Here is a 26,484-nt window from a genome sequence, read left to right as displayed (position 1 = left end):
TAAATTAGCATGGGGTAAAACAGCTGTAAAGTGATTAACTTGTTAGGTTTTCTTCCTCTTGTTTTCTGTTCTGTTACATTAAGCTTTTCTTCTATTTTACTTTTTCCTGTGAAATGATTTTTGATCACAATGTGGAAATTTCAGTTTCAAAAATGTGTTCAAAATTGTTAGCAGTTTCCAAAAAGTGCAAACTACTATTCCAACACTTCCAAAAAGGGTTATCAAAAAACGATTACGTTTGTTTAAACAGAACCTTTGTTGTCTTCTCTCTGTTTCAAAAATAGTTTGTACACTCTTGTTATGTTAGTAAAGTAAGAGGTAAGAGCAGGAGTAGGCCTTTCGGCTCTTCAATCCTGTTCCACCATTCAGTAAGATCATGGTTGATCTTCTACCTCAACTGCACCTTCTGCCCTTATCCCTTGATTCCCTTAGTATCCAAAAATCTATCAACTACTGTCTAGAATATGTTCAACGACTAAACATCTATTTCCCTCCTAGGTTACAGAATTCAAAAAGAAGCAACTTCTCTTTCGATTCTAACTGGCAGATCCTTTATTCTGAAACCATGAACCCTAGTTCTAGACTTCCCTGCGAGGAGAAATACCCTCCTAGCATCTACCTAGTCAAGACCCTTAAGAATTTTAAATGTTTCATTAAGATCATCTCTCATTGTTCTAAATTCTAGGAAATATAGGCTTTGTCTACTCGCTCTCCTCATTGGACAATCCCTTCATCATAGGAGTCAGTCTAGTGAACCTTCAAGGCAGGTGCACTTCAAAAGGAAAACAATTGTCTTTTAAAGAGTTTGAGTTACCTGTGACACATGGAAGATGAGTTGATTCCTTTAATAGCTTTTCTACTGTGCGTAGTTTTTGGCCCATATAGATTTATTTGAAATAAAGCTATCTTAGGGTGCTTTGAGTTAGTCTCTTTTATTTCGCATAATGCTCCATGCTGCCATAATATATCTGTGTCCCTAGAAATGCTGAAAGTAAAATGGTTCCTACTATTTGTCTAATGTGTTTAGCACTATACATAGGTGCAAAGATGTGCTGTATGCTGCCAGAACCTACAAATAGCCACGCAATTAATGATCTTTCTACCCCATCGAGGAAAGGAAGACATTTAAAACTCATCCATTCCTAAATTATTGCTTTTTCTTTGCATTGTATACCCTGATGATCAACCGAAATGCAATACTAATTAAAACACAAACAAAGTACTGGAAGTGCTCAGCAGGTTAGCCAGCGTCTATGAAGAGAGAAACAGAGTTAACGTTTCACATTGATGGCCTTCCATTGGAAGTAATTTCATGAGAACACAATACTTATCACTCAGTTTTGTGCTGGTGTCAACACTGGAGTCAAAATATTACTCTCCTCTGTATAAATTCAAAGTGAAGAGTTCTAACTATGGACAAATTGAATTATCTTAACAAATACAGAAAAAGGAAAAGTAGCAAAAAAATTCTTCCTCATTAGATTCCTTGTTAGCAAACCGAGCTGACTATAAATGCAGTATAATGGGTGCAAACAGAAGAATTCTGCAGTTACTAATGTTGAATCTGTAAAGCTTTTCACATCCTAGATAACAGTACACTGTACATCTCTGGTCCAGAATGCTTAGGATGAAGACATTTCAGGAATTCAGAATTTTATGGATTTTGGAATAATGTTAGAATACCTAACCACAATTGTGTGAACAATTGGATATAAGCATGAATAGTACCTGAAACGTAAAACAATGACAAAATATTTTCAAACAGTAATAAAATGTGTTTTATTTATTCAAATACTGTATTTTGTGTTTCCAAAGTACTGCACCCTTAAGAAACACATTTATCAGTGAGTGCTGAGCAGGCTCAGGATATTTGCACACCAATGTCGCACTGGCAGAGGCTGGTAACTGTAACTAAGTGACTGACAGTGCAGAAAAGTGAACGGCAGCTTCAAACTTTGCTGTGTCTCTGCTTCTGCCTGCCTGTTGTTCAGGCCACTTACCCTGGGTTAGTGACTCTGAATTGCAGGCACTGGCAACTAGACCAAAAGGTGGGGAGAGAGAAGGACTGTTTACTGTGTGTATGTGCAGGGTGTGTGTTTGTTTCTTTGACTGCATCCTCTTCTATCTCCACTTTCCCTCCTGCTTGGATACATTACTGGCATTTGTACTTGTCAAAGGCTATTAAAGCAGTGCCTGGAAAAGCTCTGGAGATTTACTATTAACAACCATTAGGACCACAATGTTAACTCTGTGTAGTGCCATAAGCATGTGTGCTCAAAACAAAAATTTGGACAATTGGCGTTTCTGGATTTCGCAGTTCTGGATTTGAGAGATGACAGCGTATTATTGTAGTAAGTACTGTTTCTGAAGCTGTATCGCTTTTGGCGTTCGCATGAACAGGCAGTGCAGTTCTGCCTGAGTAAACACCTACTGTCTTTTCATATGACAAATTTTTGTCACTGTAAGTAACAATAACTATATTATTAGATTAGCACTGGTTTGATAACAAAACTTACTGCATGAATGGTGCTTGTCCTTCCCTTGAAAATATAATTCCTGCTGGTAAAATAAATGACTTATGAGAATGGTGCTTTACATTGCTGTTATTTCAATAAACTTTTGTTCTGATTGTTTTGAAAGATGCAGTTTCCATGTAAGTTTACACAAAAAGATTATGCATTTCATGCTTCTCAAAAATGATTCTTTTATAGAGAATCCACATCAGTTTTGCTCAGTTGTTCGCACTGCCATTTCTAAATCAGAAGTTCTGGGTTCAGGCCCCACTCCACGATGTGAACATATGGGGGAGGATTTTTAGCTTTAGATGAGGGCAAGTATGGAGGCAGCTGGGTGCAAAAGTCCACACTGGCATGCCGGTTTTCCAGCACCATCCCGCCCCAGGTCATTTTCCCAGCGGTGGGATGGTGGGGCCAGGAGGGCTGCAAGTGGTAATAGCAATTAACCTTGTTAAAATCTTATTAGGTTCTATTGTCAGAGGGCAGTTGGAATTTTTGAGGAACCGTGTAGCTCCCTGGAGGTGGTCTCTCGGCCACAGGCCTGGGTTCCAGCACTCCAGGTGGGCTTTGAGACCTTCCCTTCCTTCAGCTGCAATCGCAGACCACCTCGTGTGAGGAGCTTCTGCTTCACAATGGTGGCCTGGCTGCTGAGAGAATTTTTTTATTTTAAAGTCAAAAAAATTGGAGGGAGGGCACCTCCATCTTGGTGTGCTTTCTTACGCTCTCGCTCGCTTTCCCTCACTCTCACTCTTGCTCTTTCTGAAAGCCAGCCTATTGTTTCTTCTGTGCTGGAGGGCTTCCTATTGGCCCTTCAACTTTGGGAGCCTATCTCCCATCCTTAATCGGATGGCAAACCAGCCCAGTTTGGGGAAATCACAATCGGGTGACTGTTCCCCACACAGTATGGGATTCTGACCTTGGTGGGGTCCTGGAGTCTGCGGGGAAAATCCTTCCCATATGATTTCAGCTGACCTTTCAATGAAATATTCAGGCTGAGCTATATTGTTAGTCATGTTACATTTTGGCTGAGAAGTTAAAACAAGGCCTATCTGCCTCTTGTAGTGGCTTGTGTAGATGGAGCAGGTCCATGAAGAGCAAGGAGGATTCTCAATGTCCTGACAAGCTTCCACCACCCCTAAAAACTGATCATTCACCTAATTGGCAAAAGTGGCAACAAATAGCCAGCGGCAAGAATTTTCCCGTCGGCAAGCGGGGGCAGGGCCCACTCGCCGACGCGGAACTCCCGATGTCATCCTGCATCATTTGCATTTTCAGGTCGGTGAGGCGCAGCCGGGTTAGCTGTGCACCCGCTGACCTGTCAATGGCCTATTGAGGCCATTCAAAAATCAATTAAAGCAATTAGTGGTTGGCGGGCAGGTTGGGAGCGCTGAAGGTGGGATGAGGTTTCGTGACTGAATTTAAAAATTAACATTCACTTTTACTTAAAGTTATGTCCATGTCCCAACTTATGTGACGTTATCACATGAGGGAACATGGATGGCAAATGAAATTTTCGAAACAAAAACTTTTTCCCTTTGGAAACCGATCTCCCTGAGGCAGCACTTAGTCTCAGGGAGATCGGAGCGCTCCTTCGCACACATGCACGAAGGAACACACTTCCGCATTTCCCATCCCCCCCCCAGCCCGCGCAGTGCGGACATCATGCAAGGCCCGCCCACGAAAAATGGTGGCACGCCCCCGATTGGAGGGGCATGGGCAGACGCCCGCTCCCTCATTCTCTCCCCCACCGCCCCAACCGGGGCGGGGGGGGGGGGGGGGGGGGGCGTAATTTTGCCCAGTATTCCAAAAAAATGTGACTGCATTTGAAAAATAAATAAATTGGTTGTCTTTGGCTATTTTTCCACAGAAAGGATTTGAAAATATGTGTTACTTTAATGTTGGATGTTTTTAATTACTCGATTTTCAGGAAGGACTCGTAAATAAAAGATGTTAAGTATTCTAAATCAAAATTGTTTACTCCAGAGTCTAAACAGTTAGTAAATTATTAGCTTGTGCGAGTAATGTGTTTGTGTTAGAAAATCCTTTGATTCCCATCTGTGAAGGGAGAGGACTCAGAAAAAGCCACATGACAACACTGAGATTCTCCCCTTGTCTGTTATATTTAAGTTAAGGTCACCGATTCACGTGAGGATGTGTAGAGTGTTTGTTTTACATTATGTAGCGGCCAGTTATACAGATTGAAATAAATGAAATTTCTGTCATAACTGTTGTCCTTTATGTTCACCTGATGTGAAATATTGCAACTTAATGATCTGCATGAAGAAATACAAGTGTTAAAAGTGTGTTTACACACACGTATATGTAAAATAGGACCCCGAACATGAGGGCGATGCTATTGTACCATCCCTGAATTATGTTATTGTATTAGCAGAGTTAGAGCAGTATAAGCCAACTCCGTTAAAATATGACACTTGGATAACATATGAAAGTAACTGATGCTACTGAACCAGAGACGATATCTACCACAGCACGTTGTAAAGCAATTTGAAGAAATGCCTGGTATAGACGGACCATAGTTTCACTACCTTGGCTGTCTGCAATGCATACTGCCTTAATTGCTGTGTGCACAGAATGACTTTGAGCAGATTTGTAAATTTTGTTACAATAAAGAAATTCATTGCCGTACTGTACACCTGAATTTATTAACAGGCAAATATATCTTTGAGGAATTCCAGGACTGTGTTTCCTATTGCATTATTTACAAATTGAGCTGGAAAGCCACTTCTCAGGATGATGCTTTATCCCAATAAGATAATTTGTCCACAGAATTTACAGCAAAAACCAGAAATGGCTCCACGACTTGCACAGTGACAGCTGCAGTTATAATCTCCATGAATTGCTGAATTTTAATTCCTGCTGCTAATTATTGGCTGGGTTTGGTATCAGCTGGTAACAAAGGACCTAGTGTATATTCATTATGAATCCTTCCCTGTGTGTGATGGGTTGTAGGCATTGTGACATTCAAAGAAGGAACAAGGGCTTTCACAATTAGTAAATGAATGCTTTTGGTTTTTTCAATCTTGACTGAAGGTAATTAAGTCCCTAAGTGGTACCTGAAACAAAATATACAATAGCCAAACTTTTCCTTGATTTAAAGGAGCTTCTGGAAGAAATCAATGACTATTTCAGTTGTCATAAACAGCTGGGATGACTACAAATAATCCATGTCAGTTTTTTGCATTTTTGCCCTCTGCTGACTGTTTATGGTTAACCCAGATTATGGTCAGAATTTGTTATTGACTGTGCTTCAAGAATTTGTTGAGCCATCTCTTGCAGTAATTAGCATTGTTTAGTATTTCTAGCTTGTTCATGCAAGCCCTTCTGTACATTAAAACAGTGATGGCTAATAATAGGATTTAGCAGGAATCCTGTGTAGTTAAATACTTTTTTCTTTCTTGTAGATACAATAGATGAGTACTTTGAATATGATGCAGAGGAGTTTTTGCTTTCCCTGACCTTGCTGATCACTGAGGGTCGTACACCAGAATGCTCGGCGAAAGGTCGTACAGAAGGGTTTCATTGCCCTCCTGCACAACTTGGGCAGTCCTTAAGTACAAAACACGAATGCATTGAAAAAGTGCCACAGGTATGTACCTAATTAAATTGATCTTACAATTTTTTTTACCAAATCCTAATTTCCCTGACAACTGAAAAAGAAATTTATTAAAAAGAAACAAATTGGATACTTGTCCAGAATTGTAAGATGTGAACTCTTGGATGTTGATTTTGAAAAGTTTTGTTTTCAGTTGGTCCATAATTTCCCTTTCTCTATCCCCTGTAATTTGACAGTGTTGTCAGGCCAGAAGAACCAGGTCTCAGGTTTTGCTTCTGTGGAGGAATAATATTTCCATCATGGTTGAAGTGATGTTGCTTCCCGACTGTTGCTATAGTGACGCTGACGGTCCATCCACGGAGGGGAGTGATATAAACGACCCAGCTATCAAACAGGATGCTTTGCTGCTGGAAAGGTGGTCTCTACAGTCAGTGCCCAAACAGTAAGTCTTTGTTCTTCACCGTAGTGAAGCACTAAAAAGAAATTGATCAACCAAATTAATAGACACCTTTTTTTCTTCCTTTTTGTGTTGTGAAAAGATGAATAATGCAATTGAAGCAAAGAATATAAGCACAGAAGCCATTGTATGTCTTCAAAAATCAATCTATTGGCAAAATATCTTTTTGGAATTTGTTTAGGTACAAAATTAGGTTTAATCATTTTGTTTCACTGAGTAAAAGATTTTGGCATTTTTATAGATACAAAGTACATATCTTGACACAACTATCATCGGGATAAATTTTTTCTAGTCTAAATATTATTAGACAATGTCTGTGAAGTGTAAAAGAGCCTCATTATGACTAAATTTGGTATTGTAAGCATTTCTTAAGTGTTTTCCCCCATAGTTTTCTTTATTTTTCATTTGTTAGACTTTTCTCTTTTATCTGCTCCAGAGTGAAATCTGTACTGTGCTGAGAAATGGTAAATTTATTGCAGTGTGTGTTGATGTACACAAACCTGCATGACTGAAATAGTCTAATGCTGAAATTTTGGGTGTTTTAGCATATAAATATGTTTACTTTTGAGACTTTATAGTAGTTTGTGTTGAAATGGTATATTTTACTTGTAGAGCATCTGTAGGAGCAAACAGTGCTGAACTGAGGTCCTTGCCGAAGCTCTGCAAACTCAAGTAGTGTTACACACTTGAGGATCAGCAAGTCTAGATTATGGATTTGGTTGGGGTGTTCAAGTGCTGTGTACCTTCTGTTGGCCTGCTGTTCGTCTGATTAGCAATGCTAAAACTATCTAGCCAGGGTGCTGGAAACAAAATTGGTATAGCGGACTGACAAATGCTAGGTAAAGCAAACTAGTCTGAAATTGGATTTACTCAACTCACTTATTTTGTGTGTCTTCACTGTTTTCACTGAAAGCCAGAGCAGACCAGTATTACATACTGGTGAAGTCTTGGCCTGGAGTAGTCCTGTCATTATTATTTAATAAATGTACTACCAGTGCTACCACTCTGATGCAGGAGGAGTTACTCTCATACTGACTTTTTTCCCTTCCTCTATTTGGAATGTGTTGTGGTGTTTCTAATGAGGATTCTCATTAGCCTCCGGGAAGGGGCACTAGGTTGAATTACCAACTCCAAGAGGCTAATACACTACCCATATGTTGGCATGGGGATCAGAATGGGGTTTTGTCACAGCAGAGAAACATTTCTTACTAAGTATTCAGTTTAGAGGTCTGTTTATACACTTTTTTTGCGTGGACACCACATTCGATTCTCCAATTCTTGAAGGTGGACTGGCCAATGCTATGGTTTGAGATTTGGGGTATGAAGTTCTGTCTTTCATTTGGGCAGCTGCAAGAGGGTTGTTTGTGGTTGTTGTTTGAAATTTAATTTCCCCTGTCTAAATTACAGGATTGTTATGTTGAGACTCAGTCTGGTAGTGAGAGACAGAACAGAAACTCATCATTATTGATCTTGACCACCCAGGGGTAATATGGATAGGTTCAGAGTTTTCTTTCTTTGTGGTCAAAGATGGTGATCCCACTGGGGCTGGCTCCCCATGCAAGAGAAAGTGGAGCAGCCAATTTTTAGAGAATCTTGTCTAGGCCCCTCCCCATTTGAGGTAGCAGAGGGTATGCTGAAGAAGATTGCTCAGTCACAGATCCTGTTGCCCAAAGGCACCTTGGTTTCAACACAGGATCAGTGACCTTCATGCGTCTGTCACCTGTTTGAGGATTCCTGACTAGGGACTCCCAGGTTCACAGCCCTGTTCCCATCACCAATCCTCCATAATTGCTAAACTTGACCAATGAACTCTGGTAGAAGCCTGCACGTGACTTTGCTTAATGTAGGACCTTGGGGGTGTCGTCATTGTCCATATGACCTTGATGGGTTGGTGATCAGATTTCTGTGACATGCCAAACTACGATGACTGAGAGCTCACCTTGCTGCTGCAGCCGGTGAGACGCTCGGTCTTCCTTTGTCTGTCTGCAGTTGAGGACATTTTGGACCACACTTTGGCACTCCCACCCCCTCCCTTGTCCTTGACACCAGGGGTTGACCCTACCAAGAGCACAGTGCTCCCAAGGATTGTCAGAATGCACAAGACTCAACACCTCAAGGTGGTGATCCACGAAGAATGTGGATTGATATAGATCAGCATGTACATTTGTTGAGAGATGGAAGACGACGCCTTTTTTCAAAACCAAACTCTGTTGTTAAGGGATTGTATTTTCTGAAGGAAGCTGAGATAGTGGTCACATTTTGGAACCTGTATGTAACACATCATGCTTGTGGAACTTTCTCTCCCATGCCCCCCCTCCCCTGCATCCCCTTCAATTTAGGCTGTTCTCTATGGATGTTCAGATTTATTGATATGAACTTGATCAGTGGCTCTGCTTCATTTTTATAGCCAACCATTGTGGAGCAATTCAAATCAAGGGTGCATAAGAGGCCAGAATGAGATGTGTGCAGACATCTCAGAGGGGCTGGAGGCGATTGTGGAGAAAGGGAGGGGTGAGGCAATAAGGGTTTTAAAAACAAGGATGAGAATTTAAAATCGAGGCTTTGCTTGACCGAGAACAGGGGCTGTGATGTGCTTTATTCCTGTGCTGTGTAAGTAGAAGATTACACTTCAGTTCTTTGAATATGTTTGTGAACAACTTTTTCTTGAGAAAGGCAAGCAAAAATTGTCACTCCTTCCAGCCCTCAAATGCTTTCCCAATGTCCATTTATTTTCTATGTTTAAGGGTATCATATTATTGTGCTACTTCAGTGCTACCCATGTTTAACCTGGTATTAAATGTGCTTTGTTATGACTTTATTATCAATGTTTGCCATCTTTAAATCTTCAGAACTGGAGATCGTTTTATCGAAGAGAAAAGCCTTCTGCAAGCTGTCCGATCGTATGTCTTTTTTTCTCAGCTGAGTGCTTGGCTGAGTGCATCACAAGGTGCTGTTCCACGCAATATTTTGTACAGGTGGGCGTTGAAAATGTTCACTAGTGTTTTCATTTCATTACGTGTTTTGGAATGGTGCACTTCAAAAAAATACAATAGATATAGATGTAATCAATGGCAATATTTTAGTTTGAAAATAATGCAATCAAGCTTGATGCATTTTATTGTTCTCACTGATACTGATTTAGTTCGGTCTGGGAGAACTATCCTGCTATAGTTAAGATACTGATAACAAAATGAAAGTGCATGGAATTGGAGGCAGCCCATTAGCTTAGATAGAGAATTGATGAAGAGGTAGGGGACAGAAAGTAAAGATAGCACTATGTACTCAAATTAGCAGGATGTGGCTAGTAGTGACCACCAGGAATTTGTACTGGGGCTTTTCAATACATTTTATAAATAACTTTGATGAAGGTTCGGAGCAGTATACCTAAATTTGCTGACAACGCTACATTAGGTGACACAGTAGTGCAGGTGGTGAGCAGAAAATTGCAATGGGCAATTGATATAATAAGTGAGTGAGCAACACTGTGGCAAATGAAGTTCACTGCAGGAATGGGAGGTCTTAAACTTTGAACCTAAGACAGTTCAAACTATTTTCCAAATGATGAGAAGGTAAGAACTGAGAATAAGCAGAGAAATTTAGGGGTTCAAAATCACAAAAAACCAGTTGACAGGTACAAATAATTAATAAGGCTTTGATAACAACAGCAACAACAGCTTGTACTTATATAATCCCTTAACATAAAACATATGCAAGCACTTCACAGGAGCATTATAAAACAAACTTTGATACTGAGAAGGTATTAGAGCAGATGACCAAAAGCTTGATCAAAGATGTAAGTTTTAAGGAGCGTCTTAAAGGAGGAAAGAGATAGAGAAAGGAAAGGTTTAGGGAGGGAATCCCATGGCTTCGGCAGTTGAAGGCACGGCCAACCATTGTGGAGCAATTCAAATCAAGGGTGCATAAGAGGCCAGAATGAGATGTGTGCAGACATCTCAGAGGGGCTGGAGGCGATTGTGGAGAAAGGGAGGGGTGAGGCAATAAGGGTTTTAAAAACAAGGATGAGAATTTAAAATCGAGGCTTTGCTTGACCGAGAACAAAGGCTTGATTTTAAAATTCTCATCCTTGTTTTAAATGCTCCCCATGGCCTCACTCCCTTTCTCTGCAATTTCCACCAGCCCCACAACTCTCCAAGTTATCTGCACTCATCCATTTCTGGCCAGGACTTAGTGCAAGTAAGGACATGAGGTCACCCAAAACACTGCTGCTCAAGTTTTCGGAAGGTACAAAGTGGGAGGTCAAAGGAGTGCATTGCAATAGTCAAGTTTAAAGGTGACAGAGGCAAGGATGAGGGTCTGAGCAGCAGGTGAGCTGTGGCGGCAGCAGAGTCAGATGATTATGGAGTTGGAATTAGGTGATCTTGGTGATGACCTGGGTATGTGATCGGAAGCTAATTGCAGGGTCATATATGACACCAAGTTTAAACATAGTCTGGTTCAGTCACAGTAAGCAGGGAGAGGGATAGAGTTGCTTTCTAGGGAGCAGAGTTTATGGTGGGGAAGGAAGACAGTGGCTTCAGTCTTCCTAATATTTGATTGGAAGACACTTCCAACTAAACTGCTAATTTAGCAAAAAGGAGTCGAGAGGTGGTACTGAGGTCGAGCTCTATGTCGTCAGCATACACGTGAAAATTGTGTTTTCGGATGATGGTCATCAAAGGGCAGCATGTAGAGAAAGGAATGAGGAAGGCTAATGGAATGTTGGCCTTTATCGCAAGAAGACTGGAGTACAAAAGGATGGAAGTTATGTTACTGTTGTACAGTGCTCTGGTTCGACCCCATCTGGAATCCTGCATTCGGTTCTGGACATAGCACCTCCAGAAGAATATATTAGTTTTGGAACGGGTGCACTGCAGAATTACCAGAGTGATACTGGATCTAAAAGGAATAAATTCTAATGACAAGTTATATGGACTAGGTTTGTATTCCCTTGAATATAGAAGATTAAAGATTGATCTAATGGAAGTTTTTAAGCTGATTAAAAGATTTGATACAGTAGATAAAAGAGAAACTATTTCCTCTGGGAAAGAGTCCAGAACAAGGGAGTATAATGTTAAAATTAGAGCTAGGCATTCAGGGGTGATTCCAGAAAGCACTTCTTCCTACAAAGGCTATTAGAAACCTGGGACACTTTTTCCCCCCAAAGAGCTGTTGAGGCTAGGTTAATTGAAAATGTTAAAACTAAGATTTGTAGATTTGTTTTATTAGGCAAGGGTGTTGAGGGTTACAGAATGAAGGCAGGAAGATGGAGTTAAGATATAGATCAACCATGATCAATTGAATGGCAGAACAGGCTTGAGGGGCTGAATGGCCTACTCATGTTCCCTGCATGCCCTTAGATCTCTCTACTGCTAAAGATAGTGAGTTGCCTTGTGGTATAGTTCATAAATGCCAACAGCCTCCAGCCCAGTTCTCAAATGGCCATCCCTCATTTATGAGGATGGAACATGAATGCTGCAGATGATTTGATCATGGGAAACATTGCAGCCAGACTGGTCCTGACTTTACCTTGCAGTCATGCATGCCCTTCCAGAAAGAGACCACAAGTAGGATATCAGATTGATAATCATCCACCCTTGCCTAAGGATACTAAGCCAATTTTAATGTTTTTAGGGCTGAATTTTATAGGGCTTTTGGGGTTGCATGATGCCTTGCCACTGCCATGCCATTTTTCCAGCCACAGAAAAGGTAGCACGTGGCCCGCCTGCCCGGCATCCACTTCAGTGGGTAGTTAAGGGCCTCTTCCTTCCTTGTTGGCATTTTACCTCCACCATGTTGGAAGACCACCAGGTAAACCCTGGTGGTCACCTGTCTGCCTCCAGGGAAGGGTGGGGCCCTTTTTGAGCACTGGCCCACAAAGGTACCCCAGGCGGCAATGGCTAACCACGCATCATCGGTGTCGACTGCCCTCACCGGATCCTGCCTGATTGGTCCCGGTGGCCCCCAGAGTCTACTTACGTGGTTGGGCGGACATACGTTCATTGATGTGTGATCATCCTCCAGGTGATGCCTGAGCAGTTGCAGCCACTCCTGCTGAGCTGCTGGTCCTCTGATTGGGCTGACGGATCTTTGGGGGGGTGGGGGAGGGGTGCACGGCAGTGGCGCCATCTTTAATAGGACAGAGGCCTGGCAGCAGCCACTTAATTGCTGCTACCCATAAAATGCAACCCTAGTTTCAACCGTCCACCAAAGCGAGGTAACCCCACCCACCCCAGCTTTTGGTTCTGGTCGTGGGAAACCCTGTCACCGCTGGAAAATCCAGGCATTGGCTTCTGTTGTCCCAGCTAAGATCAATTAGATCAGCATAGACCAGACTTTTTGTAGCTTAATAATGCATGAGATACATTTTTTTCACTGATTATAGTATTGTTTGTGACTTTTTAATCTTGTTTTGCTTCATCTTCAGAATAAGTGCAACGGATGAAGATATGTTGCTAAATTTTGCCCAGCCACCTGTTGAACATGTCTTTCCAGTTCCTAATATTTCCCACAACCTGGCTTTGCGAGTGAGCGTCCTATCCCTGCCTAGGCAGCCTAGTTACCCATTGTTGGCATGCAGTATTCATAGTACCCTCAGTTTCTATGGGAAAAATATTCCCAGTCGAGAAAAGGATGCTTCCCAACCTACAAATGCAAAGGAGCAGGACTACTCTGTGCCAGGAGCACAACAGAAGTACAATAAGCAAACACTGACAGCTGTCAGAAACCATGCGTTGCTGTCAACAAGTACAGTAAACACAAGAAAATGTCCTTCTCCTGAGATCTTGGAACCAGGCAAACCAACAATGTTAAGTGATTCTGACAAAATAGCTGAAATCAGAAATTCGCAGACCAAGGCTCAGTGTTGTAATTGGGCAACTACTGCTGAAATAACTAAAGTACAGCCTTATGAGACCCAAACAATGAAGACATTAAAGTCATTTTCAATGGCAGATTCCAATGGAACCAGTAGTACGTCTTCTCCTATTCCCTCAGGTGAGATGAACCCTTTGATAGGAAACTTGCTTCAGGAAAGGGAAGAAGTGATTGCGCGAATTGCCCAACAGCTGAGTTATTGTGATCAAAATCCTCCACATATTGCTGGAAGCCATTTTAGTACAGTACAAGAGCCATGTTCAACTAGTGCAAAGCTATTTCAGAGCTCATGTAATGAAGAAAGCCTGAAAAGCAGAGGAAAAGAGACTCCTTGCAGTTCGACGAACTTCACTGAAAGCAGTTTCTTGGAAACCAGACGTGTGGAGAAGAGCAGGACCTCTTCTCAAGATACCCCTGTCACATTATGCAGAAAGGCAAAAGCTGACATTGATAAAACAGCTTGCCCAAAGCCACAGACGCAAAGAAAACTATTTCCAGTAGACTCTGTTACTTATAACAATGGCACATCTAAAGCAAAGCATCCTACTGAAAGAACTGTAAGTAAAGATAGTAAATCAGAACTGTCACAAGCCAGTTACACAAGTAGAGTGAACTGTAAGTGCCCAGTATCTGGCAACACTGTAATAGACAAAAAAACTAGAGTAGAGTCATCATGTACTAGTTCCTTCCATAAAGCCATTGTGAACTGCACAGATAATTCTGAATTACATCTACATACCCCTCCTGCACACCATGGTATTTCAGAACTTGATAGTGCAAGTCCATTTAATAGAGAAAAATCAGACTGTTCCTATACTAATAACTTGGACTCAAGCACTTGTACTGACAATATCGCCAACAATGCAAAAAATAAACCAGCTAGTACAGAAAGCTCATATCCCTGGCATTCAAACTCTACAACCTGCAGAGAGTTTGGGTATTCTCGATCTAAAAGTGAATGTAATAAATTGGATATTTCCAGTGATATATATTTTGGCACAACACAACCTGTAGCCAAAGAAACTGTCGGTTCAAAAAAGAAAGACCAGGATAAAACTGACTTGCAGATTCAGGGCTGTGATTCATTACCATGTGCCCATAATTCAGCTACACCAAGAGGACTTAATGGAGACTCTAAAGAAAAGTCTGGAGAATTCCAAATGCAAAATGTAAGAATGTTTTACTTTCTACTCTATTGGTAGTTATTAAACCCAATTTAATTTGACTTATCATGAAATGCAACAGTTTGTTATATTAAAGAAACATAACCACCCTGTTCCTGGTGCCTTGTGACAGGTTCAAATATAAATTTACTCAAGTAAAAAAAGAAAATGCGGGAAAAACTCAGCAGATCTAGCAGCATCTGTGGAAAGAGAAACAGAGTTTCATTTCGAGTCCAATATGATTTCTCTTCGGAACCCAGACTCAAATTTCCCCCCTCATGAGTTTTATCAATTTTCCAAACACTTTCCTTGGGTCTAATAAAACTTAATGGAAACCTGTCATTCTGTGCTTGGGAGGGAACTCGAGCAATTTTTTAACTCGAGTGCTGAGTCCGGTATTGGTTATCTAGATAATTGAGTATAAGACAAGGCTGCATTTATCTGTGCCACAACACTACGGGGAGAACTTCCTGCATATGTGCAGTTCAGATATCAGTGTCTGTGACGTCACTGACAGCGATGATCCAGGTAGTGCTTGCATTAGAACAAACAAAGACAAAAGAAACCCCATTACTTTTCTGGTTCCCTTCACTGCCTCCCCCATGGCTCTTCGCTGCTCGCTCACATGCCTTGCGGCTCTCGTCGATCTCTCACGTCCCCTTCCCCGCTCCCTCCCACTTTCTTCACAGCCCCTTGCTGCTCCCCTTGTTGCAACCTAGCATCCCCGCCCTGCTCCCTCCCACTCCCTTCTCCACTTTTATTCCAGCCCCCTCCCCGACCCCCATGGCCCCTTGCTGCATCCTTTGCCACCCAGCCAAACCCACCCGTTTTTGGGAGTTATAATTTGCCACTTGCTTCACCCTGCTCCCTCCCACTTCCCTTGCTGCCTCCCTCCTTCCTGCGGTCCCTCGCTACTTCCTTCACTGCTGGCTCCCTTCCAGAGCAGACGGCAAGGCCTGGATGGGAGAAGTGAGTGGTGATATAGAGTGATATAGATATATAGAAGGTATGGATCAAAATAATGCAACTATATACAAGTTAGGATGAGTGAATTGAATTGCATATTCAGTGGTATAATTTCTTGAGGGTTTTTTTTATACACCTGAAAACCCATTTTCAACAGAAGTGGTATTTTAATTCAGTGTGCTATATTAATTTTTGGTTCTCCTTTTTACTGTATAAAACTGCTTGCATGTGGTTTACACAGCATTACAGTGGTAGTTGTTTGGCACATTTAATTTTTATGAATATTGTCATTGTTTAATGATTGGACTTCAGGGTAGGTAATGAGTTCTTCTCACATAACTTTCATTCAGAACTCAACTGTTTCAAATTAGGTTGAAAATAACCTGAAACATCTGGGCAGTTCAGGAAACAGGCTCATGGGAGAGTTATGGAAGACAATTATCTTGCTGCCACAGTATTTCACAGCAGTCTCATTGGCCCATGGGACCTTCCTACCCATTGCTATTCTCAAATACTTTAAGAACTCTCTTTAAAAATGCACACAGACTTTTTGTGAAGAAAATTAACCATCTAAGTGAAGGGTGGTAGAGTGTGAAACATATTTTTTGAAACACAGTGCCAGCATCAAGCATGTCCAACAGCTAACCAGAAACAATGGCCCAATATTAACTTGGAACCTGGGCAGGCTGTTTTGCGATCAGGAGACCCAGAAAAATTTAACGGTAAGCCTGGTTAATACTTTTCCTGGCCACAGCCAGCAATCATGGGATTGGAGACATTGGGGGCCAGAGACAGATCAGGAGGTCATGGGGAGAAAAGTGTGGAAATGGAAGGTTTAGGTCAGCGGGAGGTCATGGCTCAGGTTAGGGGCATGAGGGTGAGTGGATTCATGGGGTAAGCTGAATTAAGCAAATAAGTGGAAAGGCACTTAACTGCTGGATTCAGCAGTCCACCCCATGTTTAGCTGCTGAGTTTCCCAAGGTCGAGAAAACCTGGCTGGCCAGGGTGAAATTTAAAATGGAGATTTAAATGTGTGGTTTGCAGCCTCATTATAATATTTAAATTAAAAACCTACGCCCACCTTCCTTTTTTTCCCCAACCCCACCCCCTGTCATCCCGCCCCACCCGCCTTGGTTAAAACGAAGTAGGTCGGTTGAGATTTGTAATATTTTTACATCCCACCCAGCCAAACCCACCCGTTTTTGGGCATTATAATTCCCCCTGACAATGGGTTTTGTTTTCAGCATCACGCGTACCCTCTGCTACTCCAGCATGACGTCTGACATCAATCACTGTTGTGGTCTGAGATTGCCATGTTATGGATAGTTTTTGAAGTATGCCCTTATGCCAGTCAGAGACTCAATTAGGTCCCTTTATAGCCAGCAGAAAGAGGAAACTGCCATCCTATCATTCGGGGATGGATTCAAACAGAGAGCAGTAGCATATTAACCAACTGCAACATCCCACCATGAAAATCTTTCCCTGTTTAAAGGAAAGATTTTTTTTTTTAAAATTAGTCCTTTACCATTATTCAGAGTGCCCAGAAATGTCCAAGAGCCCACTGCTTTCTGTTTAGTTCAAGGAAAACCTGAAAAAACATATTTTACAAAAAAAAAATGAATTTAAGTCAGTAATGGTGGATGTTTTTCCTGCAGAAGAATTTTTCAAAATCTCCTTTGAAACCTTCGGGTAACTTTTGGAAGAAGCAAAATCGACGTTCGCTAGATGGGATTTCAACAAAAGTTTTTCATCCATGTACTGGATTACCCTTACTTTCAAGTCCTGTAAGTTGACTTTGTTTTAACAGATTTAATATTCTACCTCTAATTGCAAATATTTTAATGTAATAATTATAATTTACAACTGTAGGATGTTTTTAAAAGTGCATCATTGAAGCACTATAATTAATAATTTGTAAATTTTTGTTTACAAGTCACCTTTACAGCATTAAATTAGGCAGACTCTGTCCCAGGTTTCCCATGAAGCATGTTGATTAATACTGGCCTGTTCCAAGTTTATAAAAGTTGATGTACACTTTTCCAAATGGCTTTCTTTTGGAAAAAGCTTAAAATATGCAGACCTCCTGCTCCAAATAGTAACAAGACTTGTAATACTGCAGTTACAGGGAACAACTGTTAGAAGCTTGCATATTTCAGTGCATCATTTGGGCCCTACAAGCAAATTTTGAATGACTAGATTCTATTGCTCTCAATTATATTTCATTAGATTTGGTCAGATGTAGACCCTAATAAAATGGCCTGTTTTTGTTCTTCAGATAGTTCAGTAACCCCATATTTGATCAGCAATTGACTATGTAGCAAATATCTGCAGTAAATGTAACATTCTCGTAGTAGAAATCCTTTTCAAAAATTGTTCCTCACCACCTTACCAACCCTTAGACAAATTGCACTTTTGTGAGTCATGTGGGCATGGTAGTTTATTTGAGATTAAAGTCTGAAAATTACTCACGCTTGACATCCACTTAATGTTTGACTAAGAAACATGCCATAATGTGGCTACTTCCTTTCCTTACTTGTTAAATTTAAGGTTCTTTGTCCTGTGCAAACTGGTACTTACCATGTACTGTTATAAATGCAGCTTTTCAGCAATTTTGGGCAGGCCTTTCCATATGGGATTTGGAGGTGCTCTCATTTCCAGGCTCCAAAATTACATGGAAAAAATTTCCTTCAAGTGGTACACTTGCAGAGAGTTACTGACACTGCAGGCGATGCTGCTAGCACTCAGTGAACGTACTTGTGACACCTGGTGGTAGAAGTAGATTTTTGGAAAAGTTTTTTCATATGTGGTATTCAGTATCCTCGGTCAGTCATGGCACAAAGGAACCAATGGTCTTGATCTACACAGAAGACAGACCTGACAGTAACTGCGTAGTTGGCAGTGGGGTGGGGGAGCAGTGCAGGGATTTTATAAATACTGGCATCAAGGAAGCATGCAACAAAAACTGTATGGTTATGTTGTGAGTGTTTTAATTCTACATTCATTTAAAGAAGTAGAACATCCCAAGTAAAGGTGATGAATTTCTAGAATGTATTTTGGACAGTTTTATAAAACACTCTTTTAGAACTGACAGTGGAACAGGTCATATTGACTGAATTGAATTGACTGACTAGAATTAGTTAACCTAAGGAACGACCTTATAAATAGTGATCATACTATGATTGAATTTGATCTTAACTTTTAGAGGATGCAGGACTGACCTGTCAATCAAAGAAAGAAGTAAAGCTTGCAAAAAGGAATGTTTAAAAAAAAACTTGCAGGGGATAACAAAGATAACAACAAAGTTTTTAGAAACATATTAGGAGAAAGAGTAATAGTGACAAACGTATTTCTATGTTTGCAGTTAACACGGAGTTAGATATTACAGCAAATTGTGTAAATGAAAATGGAACATCATGTATCAAAACTATAGCAAGTGAAGTTAATTGTGGCACAATGGGAGGTCATCCAGTTTGGAGATGAGAAAGTCAAGTGGGAATATGTTGATTGTGAAAGCCTAAGTGCTCTGGAAGAGCAAAGGAATTTGGGTGTCCATATGCACAGATCACTGAAAACTAGTGCACCGGAATGAAATGTAACCAAAAAGACTAATGTAATGGTGAAAGGGGATTGGAATACAAAAGTGAGGAAGAGATGCTTCAGTTATGCAGAACCTTGATCAGACCCAATCCAGAGTATTGTATTTTCTTTTCCCACCTATATTTTATATATATATATATATATATATACCTATATCCCACCAGAGTATTGTGTTCAGTTTTACGCATGGAACCTGAGGAAAGATTCACCAGAATGATAGTTAGGCTTAAAGGGTGAAACTTTGAGGACAAATTGTCTAAGCTTTGTTTGTATTGCCTTGAGCTTAGAAGGTTAAGTTAAATACAGAGAAGCTATCCCCTTTGGTGGGGGAATCCAGAACAAGAGGACGTAATCTTAAAATTGGAGCAAGACCATTTAAGCATGAAATCCGGAAACAGTGTTCCACACTGAGAGTAGTGAAAATCTAGATTGTCTGTGAATGTTGGGTCAATTGAAATAATTAAAGCCTAGATTCATAGATTTGTGTTAGCTAAGGATAATAAAGGGATAGGGATCAGAAGTGGGTGAATGGAGTTGAGGTAAAGGTTATCCATAATCTAACTGAATGGCAGAACGGGCTTGAGGAGCTGAAAGGCCTCCTCCTGTTCTTATATTCTCATAAGCATGGCATCTAATGCATTGAAAGTTTTTACACTCCATATACATTTCAAAACATAACTGGTAATACTCATTCTTCTGTGTACCTGTATAGCAGGTAGGTTTCATGTTTGGTCAAAATTTTTGAGGTACCAGATATAATTGTATAGCAATGTATTTCATTGTATCCAGGTGATGGGCATTAACTGGGAATTCACTTGTGCTCATATACATAGGAACAGACTGAAACTGTGGTTGTTGGGTTAAGAGATACATGCAATGTGTATCATTGTAAATATAAGCTTATAAAGTGTGTAACAATTAGGCTCCAGTTCTTTTACCACCTAGCTTTCTGGAATAAAAACCAGAATATAATCTACCTGGATATTTCCTATGAATTACTGTTGCAGACTATGTTGCAATCATAGCTGTGGTTTAGTGTCAAAGAGTCTGTAAATCAGCGTAACTTATTGTTAATAGAATTTATCTTGTTGTACACCAAGGTTCCACCAAGAAAAAAACAATCGGGATACTTTGACCTGGACACTTCATTGCAAAGACTAAAAGGGGTACCTTGCAAAAGGTATTTCTGTGTCTTTTTCTACAGTTTGAAAAAAAACAAAGTGGCATTCTTCAGGATTCAAGCGAAAGTGTTTTTGATACAGGATGCATACTAAATTTAATAGGCAATTCATTCCTTTACTCTAATGAATTGCATTTGAGGATTGTGCATTGTATTTAAAGTTAAATGCTGATTACATAAATTGGCTTTGGCTGTGTTCTGTTTTTAAGCAATTTCACAGTTTGACCTGAAATTGTTTTGCTCCATTGACTTCTTTCCTTAAATTCCCGAAAATAAATTGCGACTTGCGATTTCTTGGTCAAGAGACTTTGACTTAAAGCTTTAATCAGAATGATATTTTTAGGATGAGTGTTATGTGCTGTAGGACTAATCTTCTTAAGACTTATTACTGTAACTCTTTAACCCATTCGAATTGGAGCACCTTGATGCCACTTTTCTCATTGTGATATATTTTAATCTATTTGTGCCCAAGTCCATGTCAGACCTTTCCCTGCTCTATAGCATACCCATTGCTATGAGATATTTTATGTAGCTTCCAAAGACAGTGTTATAGAGAAAACTTGGTGTTCTACAATTTTAATGTTCTATATTGTGCCTTAGTAAAAGAGCTGCTAATAGAGTTGAATGCCATCTGCTGGCAATTTGGTGATGCTTTTTTACTCAATATTCATTTTGTAAATGTAGTGTTTATGGTGGCATTTTCTTTTTGACATAGTATCTTTGTGCAAAAAATATGCTTGTCAAAGCTGTTGTTGTCGAAATCAGCATTGGTTACCAATAAGTACCTCCAACGAAAATTTAGAAGTACAGAAATGGAAAGAACTGAATGCTGGAGGAGGGGAGGAGTCCGAGCAGAGTTCTGAATGCAGAGGGCACATTCTGCACTTCATTATTTCTGTTGTCATGATTAATTGTATGGGCAACTTGTGTTGTCAGTGAGAAAGGAGGGTACTGTTGAAACCTGTTTAGAAATATATTTGCCTGTTTATTTGAACTAGTTAAGGATTAATATTTAAATATTCATGTTTACTTGAATTTTAACAATGTATTCTGAGTTTACACAGTTTTTGCATAATTTAATGCATAGAGAGGACAATGTTTCATTTCATCTAGTATTGAATCCATCTACCAAAGGGCAAAGAGTATTTGCTTTTATGTTATATTTTCTTTTTCTTTATAGCCAGAGACAGTATTTAAGACCAGAGAATGATGCTGACCAAGGGAAGCAGCTCCTGAGTGTCAGTGCTCCACCTGCAACTAGTCTTAGCCTGCTTGGAAACTTTGAGGTACAAATCAGAAATGCACATGTCATGCAGAAAGAAATAGGCTAAACAACTGACCCAGTGTTTAGCTTATTTGAAGGAGATTTTTTGAGTAGAAATGCTATTATTTGTTTTTGAGATTCCTGTGAATGACTTTTAAAAATATATTTAAATTTATTCATATCTATAGTTACAGTACCATTTCTCAGATTTGCTAGCAAGAGTTTAGACTATAATCTGGTGAATTTTTCATGTTACACATTTGAGTGGGAATACATATTTGTACCCATTTGTGTGTATGTTTCAAAAGATAATCAATAAAGCCACAGCAGTTACTGATGGACTGCTGTTCAGTAGAGTTTGTGTTTTTAATGGCACGTATGGTAACTTGGGGAAGCAGCAAGGCCCTGTCTGCATCTTAACATTAAGCTATGTATCATCTATGATTTCAAGAATAATATGCCTCTACAGTCATTTATGCCCCCAAATCTGTATTGCAGTCCTAAATAGCCCAAGTGCTTTTCAAATATTTGCAAAGATCTTTAAGGAATTAAACTACATTATCAAAATGGCTATTTTGAATTTGAGTAGTCAGGCCTGTTTCAGCCAGTTAAGATATCTCTATGGTCCTGATAAGCATGAGGCAGGATTTTCTGATTATATTAAGAAGATTGTGAGGCGCTCTCTATTTTAGAGTGACCGGACATTTGAGAATTACAACACGAGAAGCAGCAGCTACCTTTCCTTCTCCACCCCTTGTTTTCAAAGTGATTTGCCATATGGGTCTAAATGGAGATGTTTATTCTTCTCGCAGTGAAACAGTGAATCTTCGGAAAATGAAGGAGGTATTTTTAAGCACAACAAATATGGAATTTGAAGTACTTTTGGCTTAAGTGTCTCAAGAGGCATTGTTGTATAACTGCCAAAGTTATATATGTGTAATATGTTATTTAGATATTAACAGATTGGAGTACAATTATAAATTTTGTGCCTAAAAATCTTGGGTTCCAAGCAGTAGTTCATAAGTTGCAATCTCAAATCCATATTTTTTTTGAGTATTAGGATTGGAGAATTGGAGGATTGTTTTTCTTATGTTTAAAAAGTGCAAAGGTATATATTATGATTTTTTTCTTCAATTAATGATTGTTCATTTGTTTAACTACATATTCTGTGTGCTGTTTGGGAGACGAGCAGTTTCTATATTATAGTAACACTTGTAGTATAACCAGGGCCCTTTTCGTTTCTTGTTGGGTATCTGTTATGTGGCATCAACAATTCTCACTATCACAATGTAAACGAGGATGTATTTGTGGCTAGCACTGAGATTGAGATCTGAGAAATTATCTGAGGTTAAATGAGGGATTTAAGAAAATTGAATCATTAGACATTTATAGCATAGTAGAAGGCCACTGAGCCCAATATTCTTATGTATAGCTCTCTGAAAGAACTGTTCAATATTTTCCATTCTCCTGCCCTTCCCTGACACTCCATAAATGTTTTTTTCAAATATTTCTCCCTCAGTTTTAAAAATGATCAATTCTGCCACTGTTACTGTTTATGGGAGGGCATCCATGACCTCCTGACCTCACCATTTGTTCTTTTAGTGAAGGTCTTAAATTTACGCCATCTGGTTACCAACTTATCAACCAGTGGAAATAGCTATTCCCTGTTTGCTTTATCAAAACTTCTCATTATTTCAAACACCTTTATTAGACCTCCTCTTGACCACCTTTGTTCTGGTGCGAAAAGCCAAGTTGCGCAAAACCCCAGTTTCTCATGTCTGCCCTCATAACTAAAGCCTGTCATCTCAGGTAAATGTAAATTACCCTCTTTTGCATTCTGTTCATGGCCTTGATATCCTTCCTAAAGTATGACATCCAAAATTGGACACACTGTTCTAATTGCGACCTAAGCCAGAAAAGAGATGTCAAGAACTAAAATTGAATGTGCAGAAATAACTCCTAATTTGTTTGTAAAGATTCAGTTATTTGTATCTTCAACAGTGGTGTGAGATTTAAAGTTTCAAGAGGAAATTGTCAATTACAATAATTTCAACAGCATTGCGAATCCACGAAAGGCTATACTTTTTAACTTGAATATTTTAAATGTCTAATAAATCTGGAAATTATATATTGAGGATCCATCATAAAAAACTCAGTTTAAGGAAAAGAAGCAACTAGGTCAAGCTGCCTAATAAATATGTCTCAAATCAAATTTGTCACAAGTAGTTTATATTTTCCTTAAATGAGTGATTCTCAGCATGTATTCTATTTATGTGTTATGATGTATATTAATATACATTTTAACAAACATTTTTAAATTCTTTTCCAACTTTTCGGCAAACCCACCAGTGATGATATTTGTGTAGACGTGGTGTGTATTTTGATGCTATATGTCATGAGCCCATGCCTGACTGTTGCACTTCCATTTGAGTCTGGAAGCTACAAGAAGATGTATTAATGGTGCATTGCCATTTGCAACAGCGGTTTTCCAAATAATTGCTGTTGATCCTGCTGAACTTGCAATACATGAACAACCAGAATAAACAGGAATGTAGGCATATGCATTCTATTGTCCATTCCATACACTGTAACATGTTATTTTGCTACAATAGAGTTTTTTTATGCATATCCTTAGCAATCATCTAAATCATACAAGATACATGCCTCCAATTTTTGGAAGCCAAGACTTTTTTGAGGGATGTTTTCTGCATCTAGAAACGACGGCTAAGCTTACTATTTTTAATTTTAACAGTGATTAATAGAAACACTAATTACTTGTGTTTTCCTCTTGGTGAATTGATTCAATAATATTTGTTAAATTTTGCTTCCCTTTTTGTTAACCTTGCCAGCAGAAACATGGCTAGTCAGGCCTTGCCTGCAAGAATAATCAGTGTACATCTCTGCATCTGCTTAACTGGTCAAGGAACAATGATGTTCATCCAGCTCCAACTTAAAAAATAAACTGAAACATTTACATGTTTCAAAAGACTGAATTATGGAATCATAATACAGTATTAGAGCCAAAATGTGTTTCTGAGCCAGAACCTAAGAAAAATAGATTAAACTATAATTGGAAGCTTTCAAAATTATACACACGCTGCTTGAATGTTTAGTTTCTTGGTTGGTTCTGGCCTTCTTTTGCTACTTGCCATAATTTATCCACACAACTTTGAAATGTTGATTTCTTATAAGACCGAAATGGATCAGTGTATCAGGGCTTTTGAACAGTTCACTGCTCATCCATTTCAAGTGCTCACAGGCAAATGATGAGTGCAGTAAACTTGAAATTATGGGTGAGACAGGTGCTGGGACTTCTGTAAATCCTATGCTGTGGGGTGGCCCTCTCCTATCAAACAGATTCTGAATTTGTTAACAGGACAATTGCAGCAAAATCATTGTTAAACAGATGCTCTACCAAGGAATTTAGCTGCACCATTGTTGATTTAACCCAGGCTCTGCAGGTGAGCGAAGTACTACTCTGTTGTTTTAATTGCCCCCAATGGAAACGTGCTCCATTTCCTTTGAATACTAATTAACAAGGCCTTAAAAACAATAACATTTTTTGCAAAAATATTTATCACTAAATTAATTTTCTTTTTTTGATCAGGGAAAAGGGAGTAGCACACCAAAGCAAAAAATGGTTGGTGGCTTAAGCTAATTTCCCAGTCTCCCTGCAATATTGCCACTTTTGTCCAGCATTGTCATCATTAAACAGCAACAGGATCACATTGCGATCAGTTCCAACTGAAACATTAAAAGTTACAATTATCCTGGGATATTTAAAAGTTGCCATAAACAGGTCTTGATTTTACTAGGAGTCAAATTTTAAAGTATTTTTGTAAGTCCTTTTGAAATTTTAACCCAAGCAGAAAATAATTACATTAAAAAGGTAAGGAGGGGGTAAGATGCAAAACAACAGATCGCATGTATAATTCTATTTGTTAGGATCAGGTAATTATTATGGAGCTATAAAATGATAAAGATACATGGCTGAAAATAGACAACGGTTCTGATGCTATTATAAATACTGCTCTAAACGTTTTATGATTATCCTTAGAACTTCAAGTTTAGACTACAGCTTTCAGCCTTCTACACAGCATCAATTATTTCATTGAATATTATACAGAAACGTAAAAAAATGGAAATGATTATTCGGTGGATTAACTGTTAGTGATGGTTAAACATTTGTGATAATAGAATTTTTTTAAATATTGGGACATTGCGATGTTTGCTTGATTAATGAAAGAACTTGATTGGTTGTGTAATTGCTGAAAAGCACTATGTATGTAATTTGATCCAAGCTACCTAGTAATTCTAATCTTAGTATATTTTTAATGTTCTCCAGGAGTCCATCCTGAATTTCCGCTTGGAACCTTTAGGATCTGTTGATGGTTTCACAGCCGAGGTGGGAGCAAGTGGAACATTCTGTCCCAGTCACATGACTCTTCCAGTTGAAGTGTCATTCTACAGTGTCTCTGACGATAATGCACCATCACCCTACATGGTATGTGTTATTACACATTCCTGTAGTTAAAGACTTGTGATCAAGGTCATGGTGTAGCAGTAATTGGTTAGGACCCATATCTCTCAGCCTGGTAAATCACTCATTTATTCATTTGTTAATTTTTGCTCTTTATGGGTATGTTCAAATTGATTCTTCATCAGACAACAAGTTCTTTGGTTTTTTGACAACAAACTTCCTGTTTGAAGCAATCTGTTTTGAATTGAGGATTATTTGTTTGTAGGGTGTGATTAATTTGGAAACCTTGGGAAAACGAGGCTATCGAGTACCTCCATCAGGAACAATACAAGTGGTAAGTTAGTTTAGTGTTCTATCTGTATTGTCAATTACTCAGATCTACAGAGCATTTGAGATACAGAATGTGATAACATG

General features: G+C 39.4%; 1 protein-coding gene across 11 annotated transcripts in view; it reads left to right on the top strand.

The window, feature by feature from the left end:
* atosa (atos homolog A) overlaps positions 1–26,484 on the top strand; it is a 90,182-nt gene that overhangs the window by 52,265 nt on the left and 11,433 nt on the right. For 4 of the 11 annotated variants that reach the window (XM_078530256.1, XM_078530259.1, XM_078530254.1 and 1 more), the window contains 9 exons: positions 5,939–6,123; positions 6,327–6,532; positions 9,397–9,522; positions 12,972–14,589; positions 17,205–17,333; positions 20,247–20,326; positions 21,507–21,612; positions 25,936–26,094; positions 26,336–26,404. In XM_078530256.1, the coding sequence (XP_078386382.1) occupies positions 5,939–6,123; positions 6,327–6,532; positions 9,397–9,522; positions 12,972–14,589; positions 17,205–17,333; positions 20,247–20,326; positions 21,507–21,612; positions 25,936–26,094; positions 26,336–26,404 (2,678 nt within the window). Of the gene's footprint in view, positions 1–5,938; positions 6,124–6,326; positions 6,533–9,396; positions 9,523–11,230; positions 11,484–12,971; positions 14,590–17,204; positions 17,334–20,246; positions 20,327–21,506; positions 21,613–25,935; positions 26,186–26,335; positions 26,405–26,484 lie in introns of those variants that run through there. The other 7 variants (XR_013573478.1, XM_078530253.1, XM_078530262.1 and 4 more) reach the window with 7 other exon arrangements.

Source organism: Cetorhinus maximus, chromosome 26, assembly GCF_964194155.1.
Source record: "Cetorhinus maximus chromosome 26, sCetMax3.hap1.1, whole genome shotgun sequence".
NCBI classification, from domain to species: domain Eukaryota; kingdom Metazoa; phylum Chordata; class Chondrichthyes; order Lamniformes; family Cetorhinidae; genus Cetorhinus; species Cetorhinus maximus.
The sequence above is the reverse complement of the archived record's forward strand: the minus strand, read 5'-3'. Positions and strand labels throughout refer to the sequence as shown.